This window comes from Sarcophilus harrisii, chromosome 4 (genome assembly GCF_902635505.1).
Source record: "Sarcophilus harrisii chromosome 4, mSarHar1.11, whole genome shotgun sequence".
In the NCBI taxonomy this organism is placed as follows: Eukaryota; Metazoa; Chordata; class Mammalia; order Dasyuromorphia; family Dasyuridae; genus Sarcophilus; species Sarcophilus harrisii.
This window is the reverse complement of record NC_045429.1, coordinates 98783977-98802258: the sequence shown is the minus strand read 5'-3', so window position 1 is coordinate 98802258 and position 18282 is coordinate 98783977. Positions and strand designations below refer to the sequence as shown.

At 34.5% G+C, this 18282-nt stretch overlaps 1 protein-coding gene across 18 annotated transcripts in view; it reads right to left on the bottom strand.

Moving 5' to 3' along the window:
• NFASC (neurofascin) overlaps window positions 1-18282 on the bottom strand; it is a 240772-nt gene that overhangs the window by 128888 nt on the left and 93602 nt on the right. For 17 of the 18 annotated variants that reach the window (XM_003767634.4, XM_031937208.1, XM_031937212.1 and 14 more), the window contains exons 2-3: window positions 13388-13462; window positions 898-1006 (exon numbers count right to left, since the gene is read on the bottom strand). In XM_003767634.4, coding sequence (XP_003767682.4) covers window positions 898-1006; window positions 13388-13462 — 184 coding nt within the window. Of the gene's footprint in view, window positions 1-897; window positions 1007-13387; window positions 13463-18282 lie in introns of those variants that run through there. The other variant, XM_031937216.1, reaches the window with a different exon arrangement.

Genomic DNA, 18282 nt, shown 5'->3' with positions numbered 1-18282 from the left:
CCTAAAAAAAATCCATATTGCAATTTCAATATAATTTTTTCATTTTGAGATTCTTTGAAGAAGAAAAAGAATAGCTAACTTCACTCTCACCCACTCCTCATAATTCTTCAGAGACCCTTAAACATTTATAAATGTCTTCCAGCTTTCTTTTCTCCAGGAAAAAAAAAAGTGAATGAATTGCAAGAACAAAAACTTTCAGAGAGGGAAGGTTTTATTTATATATCCTTGGAAACCAAGGGATTCTAAGATAAAACTCTGAGAATCCCTATGACTCAAAGTAATAGATATTTATGTGTAGGTCAGGGTATGTGTGCATATATGTGTGTATAAATATATACATTATATAGACATACATACACACACACATATGTGTTTATATATATACACCTAAACCCAACCAGACTTTCTCATGGTATTGATTTAGACTTGTTTGTCTCTAACATACCATGTTTAGAATACCTGAATAACTTGCTAAATATTGCAGAATTTCAGATTTGGAAAGGACTTCAAAGTTCATCCAATTCAAATCATACCAGAAACTTGACTCACTCTGACTATATCCTGGACAAGTAATCATCCAGACTGAGAAAATCTTAAATGACCAGGAACTCAATAAGTGTGGAGGTAGCCCTTTACACTTATTCCTTACATTGAGTCTAAATCTGCCTCTTTTCAATTTCTACTTTTTTCTCCTAATTCTATCTTTTGGGGCCAAACAGAACAACTCAATTCAACCTCTATAGGAAGTCTTACAAATATTTAAAGAGTATTATTTCTAACCATAATGATATTTCTATTCCTAAGACACTTGCAAATGTTTCCCCAGTCAAATAACTCAAATTTCCTTTAGGATTTTGGTTCCTTAAACATGTCCCTCACAACCCAGAATTCACCTACCTTCTCTGTTTCATTCACCCTCCTTTTTGAAACAGTACTGGAGGCACTGTCCTGGCCAGCAGAGGGATGGAAAACTCCACTTTCCCAAACTGCACATAAGTCAAGTAACCTATCACAAAACACAAAGGAAATTCATATAGTTATTCTAGGAGAAAGCTCTGTGGTTTAGGGCTGGAATATTTCCATGGAGGTTTATGTACACAGGGGACAATTTATCCATAATGATTTCATTAATTTTTACAATATCACCAGGAAAGCTATTTAATGTCTATTGTTGAGTTTAACTATCCATACAATTAAAAGATGTTCTGTGGGGACTTGAATAAGAGTCACCAGGGATAAGAGGTGGGTGGATTATAATCTGCAGTGTTGGAGAAAGCACTCATATCAATGAGATATCAGACTTATCAAATTAATAGGCTTAGTTTTCTTCTGGCTATCATTATTTTCCCCTTTCTATTGGTAAAAAAATAGAGGCCCAGGGAGGTTTCTTGGAAAGTAAAGAAACTACCAAAGGTGAAAATAAAAAATAGGTTCTAGGCTTACTTTTTTGCATCAGGTTAGTCACTTGCCTTTTCTATTGCTCAAGCTCCTCATTTGTCAAATGGAAAAAGTAATTTCTGCCTCTAGGGCAGAGGTTCTTAACTTGAGATCCATGAACTTGTTTTTAAAAACATTTTGATGACTGTATATAATTAGTTTCTTTTGTAATCCTATGCATTTTGTATTATGCATTTAAAAACATTATTCTGAAAGTAAGAATTCAGTAATTCAGTAAGAGACTGAAAGTAAGTCTCTAGGCTTTGCCAGATTGCCAAAAGGATCCCTGCCACAAATAAGTCAAGTCCACAAGTATTTTTAAATAGATGTTTACTACATATCAGGTACTGTGTTAAGCACTGGGAATACAAATATAAGCAGAAAGAAAGAAATCTTTGCTCTTAAGGAGTTTACATTCTAATGGGTTAAGACAACACATAAAAGGAAAATTGAAAGGAAGTGTAAAACCCAGAAAGGAATGAGGGTAAAGAAAAGAAAAGTTCCAGAATCTTTGCTCTAGGGGACTGAGATAAAATATGCAAAAACATACTGGAAAAATACAAAGCTCTATAAAACATATAAGACATTATTATTGTAATTATTCCATGAATATGTGTTAAGAAAGGTAACTTCCGATATGAGTCAGAATCATTATCTTTATTATTTGAGGTTCTTGATTATCTCAGAGGAAAAAAAAAAAAAAAAGCAAGAGGAGACCAAATCCCTAGAAGATTGTAAGAAGAATTACTCTGACCTACAGACTAAATGAAACCATTGCCAATTTTCTCGGCATATTGGGGCACCATATTCTGATTCTGGAAGGATCAGAAAGAGATACTCAGGCAGAAAGCACCTATGGGGATCATCTAGATGATATTAGTGGAAAGATGAAGCTTTTTTCTAGTTATAGGAAAAAGTGAGGAAAAAAGAAAAAGCAGATTGGGGGAATAATGGCATCTGATGATGTTCCCCTGTCAGAAGGATCTAGATGTCTTTGTTATTTCCCAAATGCCTATTTTTTACATTTCTCCACAGAAAAATTTTAATCTCAGGCAAATCTCTTCATTTCATCTTGTAAATTCCCAGGTTTTTTTCTCTCCCAGAAAGTTTGTCTGTATGAGCACAGGATACAGAGATGCATTTTATTATTTTTTAAATAATATTTTTATTGACAACTATCTATCCATTCATTTTGAAACTAAGTCTTCCTATTTTGCCCACAATGAAAATTCAGGGACCATTTATAGGATTAATCCTATTACTGATCAACAGGAGATCTTTGATTTGCTCTGTTTTTAACCTGAACAGTTTTACTCTCCTAGGTAACGTGATAATTCTCTGGGAGTTCACCATATAAGTGCCAGACTTAATAAAGACACAGTCTATCAGTTGTGGCTTCAGTCCTATTGGTAGTTGAGATTACTTACTGGTATATGTCACCATATCTGTAGATAATTTTACTTTTACATCCCTTTTAATTCTTATATATCTCTCCTCTTCCCCTACCCAATGATCCACCCCTAGTATCAAAGTTTTAAAACAAAAAAAGTAGGAGATCAAAAGATAGAGGAAAGGGAAAGAGAAAAAAGTAAGAAATTTCTTCCATTTAAATTGTTGTCATCATATCGCTTGTTTTCTGGTTCTGCTACTTTAATCTACCCCAGTTCATATAAATCTTCTTATACTCGTGTTTCTTTCATTTGTTGGTTATTTCTTATGTCACAGAAATATTCTTTTTTTTCACCCAGGGTTTTATTATTTCACCCAGGCTAGAAATGTACAGCCACTCATGGGCTCAGTTCCAATACTGATTGACATGGAATCTTTAACCTGCTCTATTTTTCCAACCTGGAATGATTCACCTCTCCTTAGGCAGTCTGCTGGCTTCTGGCTCCTAAGGACTCACCATATTGGTTTAAGACTTACTGTCTAGAATCAGACAGTGTCTGATTAGTGTCTATAGATTCATGTCTACAGTCAGAACTCAAAGCTCCCCAAATCAAGCAATCCACTTGTCTCAGCCTCCTCAACAGCAGGGACTACAGGAGTATGCTACCATGTGTGGCCTACAATAATATTCTATTACACTCATGTCCCACAATTTGTTCAGCTATTGTCCAGTCAATGGACATCTACTACTTATAAATGCTATTATGAACATTTAGTGTATATAAAACATTTATTTCTGTGAAGATGCATTTTAACATTATTCAAAGCAAAATCCAACTAGCAAGATGGATTTCCTGCTACTACAAAAAAATAGAAATACTCTTTTTAACATATGCTTTGGACTTTCTGTATCATTAGAATGATAAACAGAATATTAGTTCTATTTCCAAACACTAAAATATACTAGGTGGGATTTTGTCATAAAACTGAGGAAATCTATTCCCTAGGAAATCTAGAGAAATGTGGATCTTAGAATAAATTAGTAAATGATTATAAATACAGATGTACACATACCTGTTTATGAGAATTATGTATATTTACTTGTTTACGTACATATATGAGTTCAAATTCAGCCCAGACACTAGCTGTGTGACTCTGGCCAAGTCAATCTCTGTTGTCTTAATCCATTGGAGAAAGAAATGGCAAACCTCTCCAGTGTCTTTGCCAAGAATTATGGCAATTACATAGATTGATCTCCACATGGGAAATGGACGGTATGATCAAGGCCACGAAAAGTCAGATACCACTGAATAAGTGGAGAGGTCCACTTGGGAATTTAGTATGGCAGAGAGGGGAGGTGAAAGCATCTCACACAGGAAAAATGGCATGAAAGTAGCCACAGAAGTGGGGGAAGTTCAAAGCATGTTTGGGGGACTACAGTCAAACTAAAGTGGAAGATTGATTTAATGCAAGGAACAGAGGGAGAGTAAGAAGAGAAGAAGGCTATGAATAAGAAGGAGCTGGACTTTTCCTACAGAAAATAGGGAAAACATTACAAGTTTATAAGTAGATGACTGACATGGCCAAAGTGATACTTTAGGAAAAATTAAGCTTGTGTCAATGTGTAGAATGAACTGAATGGGGCAAAGAGTTAAGACCTACCTGGAAGGAAGGGTTGAGTTATTCAAGAGTGGATGGTAGTACTTGGCGACTAGTTTTTGTGGAGAGTAAGGACAAGGTTTTAAATTTTATAGAGAGAAAATGAGCCCAGGGGGATTATAAAATTCTAGAGTAGAAGAAATTTTGGGATTCTCTCCTTAAACCCCTGTAACAAAATCTAGACAGTAGAATGATTTGCCTAAGGCACCATGAGGAATACATTGTCAGCATTAATTTCACTTTCAAACATTTGTTCCATATCTTTGGGCAGCGCCCTTTTCAAACCCCTTTGGAGATGAGTCTTACTGCCTTTTTTTTTTTTTTTTTTTTTTTGGTGAGGAGGGTGGGGTGAGATGAGATGGGGTGGTGGTGGGTTTTAGTCTTCCTTTTTCCTGTCTATAACTGAATTCCAGTATTTCAGTCTGTCAAATCTTCTTCCTTAACTTTTTAAAAAATCTCATCTCCTCTTGAAGCTTTGCTGAGTTGGCTGAAGAACAACTTCCTTTTACCTTGAGCTTCCAAGGGTGGAATCAAGGGTGATTCTCTTCCATTATAAACTCTACACTCCAGTAACAGTGGGTTCTTTATTGATCTCTGTAAGTGACATTTTGCAACTCACCTTCACACCTTTGTGCAGGCTGTCCTTCATACCTAGACTGTTCTCTGTCCTTGGGAACCCCTTGTTCTCTTCAAGGTCTACTTCTAATGACCACTAAAGGCATCCAGAAAGAAGAGTAGATAGAAAACTTGCCCTGGAGTCAGGAAAATTTAAGTCACTTATTTGCCTCATTTTCCTCAACGTTAAGATGGGGACAATAACAGAACCTACCTCACAGAGTTGGTATGAAGATCAAATGAATTAATATATAAAGTGCTTAGTACAGTAACTGGCATAGAGTATTTACTATATAAATGTCTCTTTCCTTTCCCTGTAAAAAGGCTTTTCCTGATTTCTTCATTTATTAGTACTTTCTTCTCCCCAAATTAACTTTATATTTATTCATCTGGGTATCTGTTGTTACCCCTCAGTAGGATGTAAACTCCTTGAGGTCTCCAGAGCCCTGAGGTGTCTGGCTCCATATCCAGTTCTATTTAGCTTTTTATCCAGTTCTAAAAGGCACCTCCTATATACCGGCCAATATATTCAATTGTCGCTTCAAGGAACTGAGGGAAAAGAGTCTTTTCTTTCTTTCTTTTATAAATGCTACCATCTGGATATCTTAGTCAGTGTGTCTGTCTTTAATTACAAACTCCCAGATCATGGAGGAGTCCATAAGTGTCAGGTGCTTAATACTTTTAAAAAAATTATAATAAGCAAAGTGAATGCCATCATCCCCAAAGTGTAGGAGATAGCACACAACAATTCCACAAATTTAAAAAAAATGAAGAGATTTAAAATTCACGGCAGCTTATCTTCCTTCATCTAAAATGTCCCTTACCTCCTCCAACCCTACACAGGAGGAGGGAGTGCCTGTCCTTTTTGGGATTAGGATATTACTCATTATAGGGCAATGACTACAAAAATGCAGAAATATATAGGTTTTCACTTTAGGTAGGGCAAGTCCTCTCTAGAAAGACTTGGTAGCCAGTTTCTTTTCATCCCTTCTTGAACAGGACATAAAAAATGGAAGTTTCATCGATATGAACATCTTAGCGAATGGGAAACTTTCCACTTAGAAATAAAACTAAAAAAGATGGATCAAATTAGGTAAACATATTAAATGCCTATTATGTACAAGAACTGAGAGATTGTGGATAGAGAACTAGCCTCAGGAACACTGAGTTCATGTCCTCTGACACATCCTGGGTGTGTCTGGTCTTGGGACAGTCCCTTCACCTGACATACTTCCAGAGAACTCTTTGATTAGAGGGGGCAGAATTATTCCTAATTTGCATAGATATAGGGAGTTCCTAGAACTAATGAAATTATAGGTAGTAGAGATATAGAGGTAAAAAATGAGGCAATCCTTGTCCTCAAGGAAGACATTACTACTGGAAGGAGAAGATGTTACAGTATATATTTAAGTAAATAAATTACAATGTCATTTCAAAAAGGAATCCCCTCTTTTCTCCTTTCTGCCTATCTAGATCCTACCTATTCTATATGAATACATGATTCCCCTCTACAAAGAAATCTTTTTTCCACTGATGTCATTCTCCTAAGTCACCCCTGTGAGAATTTATAGTTTGTGCAATTTAGCACTGAATTATACCCTTCCTTGTATTCCTTGCTGCTGCTTCCTTGTTAGCTTTCTCTTTCTCACTAGATTGGAAACTCTTCAAGGATGGGATTCCACTTTATGCTTCTGTAGTCACCACCTAGAATGCTATCAAGGGCTGCATGGCAGATATTTATTCCATCTTTGTCATTTCCTTCCTGCTTCACCTATCAAGAATGGACTCAGGGTAATTTGGGGGACACTATTAATCCCTTGCATTTTTAATATACTCACTTTAAAAAGCCTGTTTGGGTCTGTTGTATCATGTTATTCTTTTCACAAACCCAGTGAGATTGAAGGGCAAATATAACTTTCCTCAAATGTGGAAATTTGGGCCTGGAAAGTTTTAGATGACTTGCTTGACTCAGACAGAAAGTCAGGGGTAGAGATAAAGTCTCTTCACCTCAGAAACCTTGTCTCTCCCATTACTTCTCTCCCTCTTCCTTGCCATGACATTGACAGTCACACTTTCTTGCCTGAGATGGCTTTGGAGAGAAAGGGCACAGAGACAGAAGGAGCTTCTATCTGTCAAAACCAGACAGCTATTTTCTAAATCAGACAGAGCTTGGGGAGCCCATCTAGAAGGCACAACTACACTCCAAAGGCTGAATTTGATATGTATATCACTTGCTGATGCTGCTCACTTCACATATTACTAGCGATGAGAATCACAAGCAATCCTGGATCAGGATGGGGGCCAAGCAGGCAGAAATGGATAGTTCCTCTCAGTAAATAGTCTTTGGTTGCAAGATTTCCTTCCTTAGTTCATGCCAAAGGGTTAAAAACAGCAACTTGAAACTAATCTCCAGGCAGAGAAAATCATCTTAATTAAAATGAGAAGCATTAGCTGGGGGAAATGTTAACTGTCCTCACCAGCTGTTTATCTGGCAGATTAAATGAGCAAATAATGTGACTTCAGTCCTGTCCAGAGGGGTGAAAAGAAAAACAAAACATTCCAGAGTCCTGTGGTTATCATTTTGAGCTATTCCAACTAAAACTGGTTTTGATTATGTCTATTTCTATTATCTGTAGTCCCAATTATTCTGCTCTTACTGTACACCTTATCTCTGACTTTAGATTAGGAGCTCATGTGGACAAAGACTGTGTCTTTCCCATCAGACTGAAAGATCCTAGAGATCAGGAATATTATCTGTTACCCTCATTTAGCTTGGGAACTCTTTCAAATCAAGGATTGTTTTTTTCCCACCAGAAAAAAGCTCCCTGAGGGCAGGTACTATGTCCACCTAATATGACTATAACCTCTTTCCTTCCATGGCTTCTGTGACATACCTAGCTTTTCCCAGTTCTCCTCCTATCTATATTACCAGTCTTTCACCACCACCTTTGTTGGAACATCATTCTATCTTTGAGTATCCCACCAGGACTTTGTTCTAGGGTCTCTTCTAGTCTCTCTCTCTATTCCTTTTCCCTTTGTAATCTAATCTGCTCCCAGGGATTCAAGTATTGTCAAAGATGACTTCCAAATTGATTCATCTAGTCCTAATTTCTTTCTTGAATTGTAGTCATACTTGAAGTCTGGTTATCTCCAATTCAACAAATCCAAAACGAATAAGGTCCTTCCCCCTCTACTCCAAAATTCCCTATACTTGTCAAAAGATCACTTCCCAGTCCCCGAAGTTTATAACCTCACCATTCTTGATTCTTCCCTCTATGTCATCTCTTATTTACAATCATTTTTCAACTTTATGATCCAGTGACATTGGTCCTCTTATTGTTCCTCATAAAAGTATATGTATGCATATACATTTGTTATACATGTATGTGTGTATATACACATATATAGTAAAGCAATATGCTACATGTAGTATACATATACACACATACACATTAATATGGGAATAACATAACAGAAACTGTAAGTTGCCAAGAAAGAAAAAATGCTTTTGACACTGTAATCTCATCACTCTCTTCTTTTCTGGGTTTCCTTCAATTTCCTTCTGTTCTCTTCTGTGTAGTTTTAAATATTTTATTTATATTCTTTTATTTCTTTTCTTCTAGCATCACTGCAAAGTACCTTTCCTATATTCCTTATGGCTCCTTCAGATAAAAAATGTTTTCCCTTGTAACAAACAAGAGTAAGTGTGTGTGTGTGTGTGTGTGTGTGTGTGTGTGTGATCATTGAGTCTGTTGATCAATAATCCCATGATTAAAAAGTCCCCTCCCCCTTTATATAAGTAATAAAATTCTATAGTCTACTATCTTAACCAGGTGAGAAGATACCTCTACCAATCAAAGACTTTAGACCAAGAATAAAAGGTCCTTGATCAATTTAGATGTTTTTAAGAGTCACTGAATGTTGGGAGCAGTAAATAGAAGCAAAACAAGCTTTTGAGGAGGGACAGGGTAACAGGAGAGAAAGAGAAGGATAAATAGGAGGAAAATAAGATGGAAAGAAATACAAAGTTAGTAATCATACTTGTAAATGTGAATGGGATGAATTCACCCATAAAACAGAGGTAGATAGCTGAGTGGATTAAAAACATATGACAGTATGTTATTTATAAGAAATATACTTAAACAGAGACATAGAGAATAAAAATCAGATCTGGAGCAGAATCTATTAGGCTTCATGTGATAATAAAAAAAAGCAGGGGTAGCAATCATGATCTGAGAAAAAAAAGCAAAAGCAAAAATAGACCTAAATAGAAGAAATAAACAGGGAAAGTATATTTTGTTAAAAGGTACTATAGACAATGAAGGGATAACAATACCAAAAATATATGTACCAAATGGTATAGCCTACAAATTCTTAAAGGAAAAGTTAGATGAGTTATAGGAGGAAATACTAAAACTATATTAATGATAGATCTCACCTTTGCCCTTTCAGTACTATCTAAATCTAATAATAAAAAAGAAATTAAGGATATGAATAGAATTTTGGAAAAGTAAGATATAACAGATGTCTGGAGAAAACTGAATGGATATGGAAAGGAATATATCCTTCCTCAGTGGTACATAGCACCTACACAAAAAAAGACCATGGATTAGGACATAAAAACCTCTAAATCAAATTCAGAAAAGCAGAAATATTAAATGCATTCTTTCCAGATAATAACATAATAAAATTATATTCAGTAAAGGGCTCTGGAAACATAGATTAAAATTTAATTGGTAACTAAATAATTTAATCCTAAAGAATGAGAAGATCAGACAATATGACAAAATGTATGGGATGCAACCAAAGTTATATTTGGGGAAAAAACTCAATAAAACAGATAAACCATTGGCAAATGTGATTTAAAAAAATAAAGAGGAAAACCAAATTATCAGTATTTAAACTGAAAGGGATGAATTCACCACCAAAGAAGACAAAATTAAAACAATGACTAGGAGTTATTTTTCCCAAATACATGCCAGTAAATCTGACAATCTATGTGAAATGGATTTATATTTACAAAAACATCAATTGTTCAGATTAATAGAAGAGGAAATAGAATGCTTAAATAACCCAGTTTTAGAAAAAAAAACTGAAGAAGCTATCAATAAGCTTCTTTTAAAAAGTTCCTAGGACCAGATGGAGTCACAAGTGAATTCTACCAAACATTTAAAGAACAATTCATTCCAGTGCTTATAAACGATTTGAAAAATTATATGAAAAAGAGTCCTTTTACAACATATATATGGTGTTGATACTTAAGCCAGGAAGAGCAAAAACAGAGGAAGAAAACTATAAACCAATTTTGCTAATGAATATTGATACAAAAATTTTAAATGAAATGCTAACAAGGAGATTACAGCAATATAGCACAAAGATGATACTCTATGACTAGGTGGGATTTATATCAGGAATGCAGTACAGGAAAACATAACAATAAAGAAAACAACAAAAATCACAACATTATCTTAATAGATGCAGAAAAAAAGCTTTTGATAAAATACAACACTCATTTCTATTAAAAACACTAGAAAGCATAGGAATAAATGGAGCATTCCTTAAGATGATAAAAAGTATCTATTTAAAACCATCAGCAAGCATTATCTATAATGAGGATAAGCTAGAAGCCTTCTAAGTAAGATGAGGGGTGAAGCAAGGTTGTTCATTAGCACCATTATTATTCAATATTGTACTAAAAATGCTGGCTATCGCAATTAGAGAATAAAAAGAAATTAAAGGAATCAGAATAAGTAATGAAGAAACAAAACTATCACTCTTGGCAGATGACAAGATGATACTTTTAAAGAATCCTAGAAAATCAACTAAAAAACTTGTTGAAATAATAATGTCAGCAAAGTGGCAGGATATAAAATAAACCCACATAAATCTATATTTTACCAACAAAATATAGCAAGAAGAATTAAAAAAAGAAATTCCATTTAAAATAATAGTACACAATATAAAATACTTGGAAGTTTACTTTCTAAGAAAAACCTCAGAACTATATAGGCACAATTACAAAATACTTTTCACATAAAGTCAGATCTATCAGAAATATCAATTGTTCATGGGTAGACTGAGCCAATGTAATAAAAATTCCACCAAAATAAATTTATTTATTTATACCAATGAAACTACCAAAATTATTTTATAGAATTAGAAAAAATAATAACAAAAAACATCTGGAAAAATCAAGAATATCAAGGGAATCAATGAAAAACCAGTATGAAGGAAGGTAGCCTAACTCTATCAGATCTCAAACTGTTTTAAAAAGTGGTAATAATCAAAACAATCTGGGAATTTAGTGGGAAAATTTAGGAACACAACTTACAGGAATTAATGACCATAGTAATCTAGTATTTGATAAATATAAAAACTCAGGCTTTAGGGTCAAGAATTCATTATTTGACAAAATCTAACAAAAAAATTGGGAAAAATGGAAAGCAGTTTGCTAGAAATATCTCACACTGTATACTAAGCTAAGTTAAAATGGGTACATGATTTAGACACAAAGGGTGATGCTATAAGCAAATTAGGGAAGCATGGAAAATTTTATGAGTCATATATATATGAGTCATATGAAAAATGCTCTAAATCATTAATTATTAGAGAAATGCAAATTAAAACAACTCTAAGGTACCACCTCACACCTATCAGATTGGCTAATATGACAGAAAAGGAAAATGACAAATGTTGGAGAGAATATGGGAAAATTGCAATGTTGATGGAGATTTAATGATTTAATCATTATGGAGAGTAATTTGAAACTGGACTATATTCAAAGGAACACAAAAACCATGCATTCTCTTTGGCCAAGTTCTGTAACTCAAAAAGATTTTTTTAAAAACGAAAGGAATCTGTATCACAAAATGATTTCTAGCAGGTCTTTTTGTGATGACAAAGAATTGAAATTGACGAATATCCATCATTTGGGGAATGGCTAAACAAGTTGTGGTATATAATTGTGATGGAATACTATTGTCCTATAAGAAAAGATAAGCAGAATGCTCTCAGAAAAACATGAAAAAATTTAGGACTGATGGAGAGTGAAGGAAGCAGAACCAAGAGAACATTATACAAAGTAACAGCAATATTGTATGATGATCAACTGTGAATGGCTTAGCTATTCTCAGTACTAGAATGATCTAAGACAATTCCAAAAGACTCATGATGGAAAATGCTATCCACAATGAGGAAAAAAAATGAAATCTGAATGGAGATTGAAGCATATTTTTAAAAAACAACTTTATTTTTGTTGGGGTTTTTTTTGGTTATGTTTTGATTTTCTTTCACTACATGACTAATATGGAAATAAGTTTTGCAAGATTGCTCATATATAACTTAGATAAAATTGCTTGCCTTCCCAAGAAGGGGAGAAGAGGGAGAGAGAGACTTTAGAATTTAGAAGTTTTAAAACTTATTATTAAAAATGTTTTTACATGTGATTAGAAAAAATATTCTTTAAAAAAGCCACTGTATAAATGATATTGTACAGGAAGCTTTTACTGGACTGACTGAAGAAATATGGTTACATCTTATGGATAGTCTATCAAAACAGCAGATTAAAATGTTATCATCACTTGGGGTAGGATAAGAAAAAAACTCTGGATTAAGTCTTGGTCTCTCATCCTCCCTTTCTGTCTCTGGATAGAGGATGACCATATGAATTTCAGAAGGTCAGAGGATTTGGATTTTTCATTGTTGTTCTAGTAACATCCTTAGAATGGGTGATGATATTATCTGCCAAGGACAGACTAGACGTGATAAGGAAAGGCAGATTCAAGATTTTACAAAGTCTGTTCCTCTCAGTTCTTAGAGATCTCTGTCATTCTTCAAAATAAATTTAAATAAGACACTTCTTTGCTTTTGTTATACCATTCCCCCATACCTCAGTAATATGTAAGCTACATTAAGGTGGGGTTTATTTTAATTTAACCTTTGCAAACCCACCATCAAGCACAATGTCTCGCATGCAAATTGTGCTTAATAAAGCATTGCCTCTCCCATCATAGTGAAAACTTCTGAAGGGCATGCACCATTTCCTCCTTCTTTGGGATACCCCAGTACTCATTCCAATACTCCATAAAGGGTTGTGCTTATCAGAGATGCACAATTGGCACAAGGTTAAACAATTCCAGCTCAATTAAGCCTTAAAGTTATACTTGAGGTGGTGAGTCTCTTGTGTATGAATGCACGTCAGTAAAGAAAGGGAAAAAAGGAAGGGAGAAAGAGCATGAGTTTTGGCTCTTAGAATCCATGAAACTGAACCAAAATGACAGAGTCTTACCTCTTTGGTGGGTTTGTTCGCCTCTTTCTAGATTCTCTCTTCTGGGTTCCTGCCTTCTGACTGCTACTGCTCACTCTGTGAATCAAGGGGAAGATAAGAAAGAAATCAAGCATTTTTGAAGAAATACTGGATAAGTTTGTTCACTCCTCAACTAGCCTATATATAGCCTTAACCTTTTGTTCTTCACTGTTGCTTCACAGACTTCTCACTCTGCTTCTGGTTGATCTAGACACGCTATCAAGTGTGACTCAGGGCTTCTCTTCAAGTGTATACCTTCCCAAAATGGTCTGAGATAGACAGGTGTTGATTTTGATTTTTTTTCTTCAAAATCAGAAGTCTTTATTCTAATGTTTCCTCATGAAATGGAGGTTACCCTGGGTTCCCAAAGACTATGCCAGCACTATACAAGTTCTGGCAGGGCACACTGGAAGAATTTCAAGAACAGTCTTGGCAACAAACTAAGTCTGCTTTTCGAGGACCAGCCTAGCCAGCCTAACTAAACACCGAAATGCTCATCACCAGTAGGCTGGTCACTTGGTGATGAATTCTTCGAGCACAGCAACCCATGAAACAAAGAAAAATCCAAAAGGGCTTTTAAGTCCATGGCAAACCTTTCTGCTTCCTTAGTAATGATGGCAGGGTGATAAAGTGGTACAGATATCAATTGGGAAATGATTAAACAAATTATGGTAGATAAATACCATGGAAACCTGTTATTATGTAGAAAATGAGGAAGAGGGTGACTTCAGAGAAATCCGAGAAGATTTGTATGTAATGATAAACAAAAGAGCAGAACCAGTAGAACAATTTATAGACTGATGGAACATTGTAAAGGCAAACAACTTTGAAAGATGTACAAACATTGATCAACCAAACACAATTACAGAGGACCCTTGATGAAACATGCTACTCAATTCCTGATAGAGAGATGACAAGTTTAGTAAGAAGATATCTCTATATCTATATCTATGTATGTATACACATATCTGTGTACATACACACATATACAGAGCCAATGAAGGAATTTATTTTGCTCTACTATACATGTTTGTTCAAAAGCTTTGTTTTAATTTTCTTTTCCCCTCCAAGAGGGAAAGGGAAATGAATTTTTAAATTGGAAAAAAATAAATTAAAAAATTAAAATAAAGGCAAAAAAGAAACTTGGATAGAGTAGAATTATAATTTCTAGATCATTCATAAACTTTAACTTAGCTGTTAATATGCTGAAAAATAACTAACCAAAAAACATACTATAGAAGAAATTGAAGTATATGAATCGTGGTCTTAACAACAGAAAAAATTAAGTGAAATGAAAAGTAGTTCTCAGTTTCTACTGGAAGAAGACAATAAAGAATATGGCAGAGTTGGTTTTATTATGAATGAATAAAAACATTTATTAAGTGTTTACTATGGCCTAAGGCAGCTAGAAATATTTCATGAGACAGTTACTCATGTAATATTATAGAATTCATGCTACACATTTGCAAAAAGACCACCATGAAAATAATTGCAACTATTGTTATCTTTTACAGAAAATAAAATGTAGCATTTCTGCAAAGAATTTGATAAGTTAAATTAACAAACATTATGATACTCAGTAACTTCAATACAAAGTGGAAATAAAGGCAGCATATATAGACAAGATATATAATAAATTGCCTATATATGTGTTGGCTCTGTGTGTGTGTGTGTGTGTGTGTGTGTGTGTGTGTGTATAGGATTTCCCTTCTTAAAACATGTAGAATATTCTGATGTCTCATACTTACATGACATGAATACTTTCTTTGAGAAAATAATTAGAATGCACTTGACATGATAAGCACCAAATGAAATTCAATCCATTTCTTTTTTGGTGTGATGTTAACAGAGAGGAAATGACTCATTACTGATGTGAAAGGAATTTCTGAATCGGTTCCACAGTCACACCACTGACTTGTGAGAGTAAGGACTAAAAGGAATACAATAATAGAAAAAGGAATAAAGATGAGACAAAGATATAGAGTGTAATTTAAACAACTAGATCCTGACCTATTTTAAACAAATTATTAATGATGAAAAATGGGATATGCCTGAAGAAAAGACAAAGGAAAGATGACAATACTTTCAGACAATTTTAACCAATGTAAATCAATACCATTACAAGAAAATGAAAAATCCTAAACACTATCTTAGGGAGCAGATAGCTGTCTTTCTCACTTGGTGAGTAGTGAGAAAAGGCTTAGAGTATAAATTCATTTGTCAACTCTTATGGAGAAGGATGGTTGGAGATTATAAGCAATATTGCTTCATCAATGGAATGTAATAAACAGTTTAAATAAAAGCTGGTGAAAAACTCAAGTAAGCTAAGTTGGCAAGGAGAACATTTAACAGAAAAAAACTGGAAAAGGTTTACAAAGATTTTGTAAAAGAACAAAGTTTTTTTCACCATATTAAGGACATTAAAGTAACACCAGAACTCTAAGATCAAAGTCTCAGACAGCTTATATAGAGGAGGTAGAAATACATGGAAGAAAACAAAGAGAAGCTGGACTAGACCAAATGAACATAGAAGAAATCTGTGTCAGAACTGGATACTATTATGAAGGTATGGAGGGATCAGTTTACAAAATATATAAAAGAGAGAAAGCATAATCTACATACATGGAGAATATATTCTACACAAGTACTAGTAAAAAGTAGGTAGATCTATACAAGTGATATTCCACAGGAAACCACATATTGACCAATATACAATCAAAGAAAAGATGTAGAGAATATAAGATTGCACTAGGCTTATTGTTCAATGGTTATTAAAAATATTTGATTTTTATAGAACAATACCCCACCTAAAATTCTTTCTCCTATCAAAGAATCTCCGATTCACACATCAAAATTATTTATGATTCTCTGAAAGAGCAACAGAGATAATCTTTTTTACATAACTGTCTGACAACTTCCTGACAACTGCCATTAGGAAAAGCATAAAACACAAATATCTGCTTGCCAAATGAGTGTCAAGGAGGAGATATAGAATGAATTCAGGTTGAAGAAAGATTCTATATAGCTGATGAGAGTCTGCAGATTCCTGTCTGAAGATGAATCAAAACTACTGGTGTTAAAATTGTAGAGGCTAATGGAAGAAACCTATTACAATTTAAAAAAGAGTGGCTTAGCCATCTACACAAGAAAAACCAAGTGGAGATAGAATGCCTATTGTCCATAATACAATATACAGTTAGATTAACAATCTACAGAGCTCATCCACCAGTGTATGTATATAACTAATGCAAATGTATAGTGACTTGGCCCCAGATCTAAAATGAAAGAGAAACAGTTGGGAATACTTCTGAAAAATTGCAAAGTTACCCCAATCTTCTACCAGAAACACAAGTGTCATATTTTTAATACCAATGTTTTGCCAATGCTGATGGATGACTGAGTCATAGAACAATGAAAAATTAAAAATGGGTCCCATTCAGGAGTGAATGGAGAAATGTATGCTGGATGAGAGCAGGCTACAACATATCACAAGAAAGGAACTATGGATAACATCCAGAGTAAAAGATGGCATTAAGGAGATGTATGATCGAAAAAAAATTGAGATGGTCAAATGGCAAGATAGTGATCATCAGGAGACAGCTCATGTAGGCATCCTTGCAATGCTGGTTGAAAGCAAGGAAAGCCCACAGCATGTTGAATAAATCCCTGTTCTGGGAGAATGAGGACAAGAATTTAAAAGAAGGAGCAGGTCTGGATGGATGGAGATTTGAGTTGTGATAGAATCACAGATTTGAGTATCAAAAGCTAGTCACTTGTAGCTGATGTCAAGTGTAACATGGCAGTGATTAAATGATATGTACCTACTAGGCTAAGTGTTCAGAGAGTTACACAGATTCAATCAATCTCAGGCTAGAATCTCCTCCCTACTTTTTCCAGTCAAAAGCAGTGTTCTTTAGAACTCCGAGTTTGGAGTCAGAGGACTTGGGTTCAAATCAAGCATTGATGTTTATTATTTAAATACTATCTTGGGCAAAACATTGACTATTTCTCAATCTTAGTTTCATCATATCTAAAATGAAGTGTAGACAGGATGTAAGATGATCTCTAAAGGAGTTACCGTCTCCTAATCCATGATCTATATGCCCTTAGGATTTCAAAGTTACAAATCTTTTCTACATTAATGTCCTTAACTTTCATCACTTAATCATAGACTGTCTTAAACCAGAGGCACCAAATTTGAAGGCTGCAAACTCCCAAGTGGTAGGAACCAGATTAAAATGTATTGGGAAGTGTTTAATAAAATAAATAAAAATACAATACAACATAGATGATGTGAATGTGTGGTTTTCAAAAGTCAACAGGTACCAAACAAATCCATTTCTATTTGAGTTTGGCACCACAGCCTTACTTTGTAATAACTAACATTTAAAGAACTTTAAGGCCTATAGAATGCTTAAAGTTTACTATTGCATTTAATCCTCAAAACAATCCTTATAAGGTAAGCAGGTACTATTTTTTGTGGTAGTGCATGGCCAAGAATCATTTTGGATGAGAAGGCAAGGATGGGACTGTTTGAGATAAATTGAGGCTATAAATTGAGAAAAAGTGAGGCTGAGTGACTTGCCTAGAGTTGTAGAACTAATCAATATTGGAGTCAGAGCCATTTTTCTTATATTCTGCTAGCTAGAGGATATAGAGAGTTTAAATTGTGCATTCTTTTACAAATGGGGAAACTGAGACACAGTGTGACACAGCTAGTAAGTATCTGAAGCAAGATTTTTCCCTACTGAGTCCAAAATTCTATTCACAACTGTTTTATTTGTTGAATTCCTTGAATAAAGGAACCATAATTCATATCTCTCTGTATTCTCAACAGCAGGATATAATGAAAATAGATCTGAATCTACCACTTATTG